General features: G+C 45.2%; 1 protein-coding gene across 1 annotated transcript; it reads right to left on the reverse strand.

The window, feature by feature from the left end:
- Positions 1-40: 40 nt before the first annotated feature.
- Positions 41-429, reverse strand: LOC109954131 (thyroglobulin-like; the record flags this gene model as incomplete). The annotated part of the gene is made up of 2 exons (XM_020589535.1): positions 41-145; positions 240-429. Coding segments are annotated over 2 exons (295 nt in total), but the record flags the coding sequence as incomplete, so codon positions are not given.
- Positions 430-920: the final 491 nt, after the last annotated feature.

A 920-nucleotide genomic window follows, 5' to 3' on the forward strand; every position in this document is an offset into this window, starting at 1 on the left:
CCTCACAAAGATAGCTGTACAAACATGGTGTTATCGTCACCTTGGACACAGGTTGTGAGGTCAGAGGTCATTGTCTGCAGGACTTCAGTGTCTTCAGCTCCAATGAGCAGATCAGGTCCAGGAACAGCCTGAAACTTGCTGAGAACTGCAACACACAGACACACAGTTAAACAACTAAATACACACATAAACCCAACCTAAAAACACGGCTGCTCTCTGATTGGCTACTGCGTCTTCACCTGAGCACTCGTCATCAGTCAGAGGTTTGTTGGTGATGGTCCACTCAAGCTCCGCCCCCTCACTGGTAAAGCACCTCCAACCGCCAGACAGGAAGTCAGGCTGCGCTGACAGGAAGTCCCCTTGCTGTGAACATCGCAGGCCCCGCCTCTCACACTCTGTCACACCTGCCACAGACAGATGAAGTGACTGCTGTTAACGAATATGCTTAAGTTTGTTAAAAACCTTTTATTTTGCTAAACACAGCAACAAAACAAACTGCTTTGTGCAACAAAAGACAATATTTAGGACTCTAGCTTTTTCTAATCATGGTGACGACACAACGGGTCATTTTAATTGTTTACAGACCTGTCAACATCCAGCCCAGCCTGATAGACACCAACAGAAACTAAACCATCAAACTACAGACGTTCTGATGAGCTGCAGTTCATTTCACTTTGTCCCTGCTGAAGCACTCATCCTTGTCAAGTATCATCAATAACGAGTTGTTGCTTTAACACGCTGGACACGAGAAGAACTACTAAGGATTTGTCACCCCATTTTTTGTGAGCACCTTCATTCTGTTGTTTCATTGACTTTGGAGAGGTTAGACTGGTCTGTCATGTTTGTTTGACAGCATTTGTCTCTCAGACTTAACAGACACGTCACACACAGCAGTGTATGTTCCAAGAGTGTTGTGTTTG

The sequence above is a fragment of the Monopterus albus genome, unplaced genomic scaffold (genome assembly GCF_001952655.1).
Source record: "Monopterus albus unplaced genomic scaffold, M_albus_1.0 scaffold3519.1, whole genome shotgun sequence".
Classification (NCBI taxonomy): domain Eukaryota; kingdom Metazoa; phylum Chordata; class Actinopteri; order Synbranchiformes; family Synbranchidae; genus Monopterus; species Monopterus albus.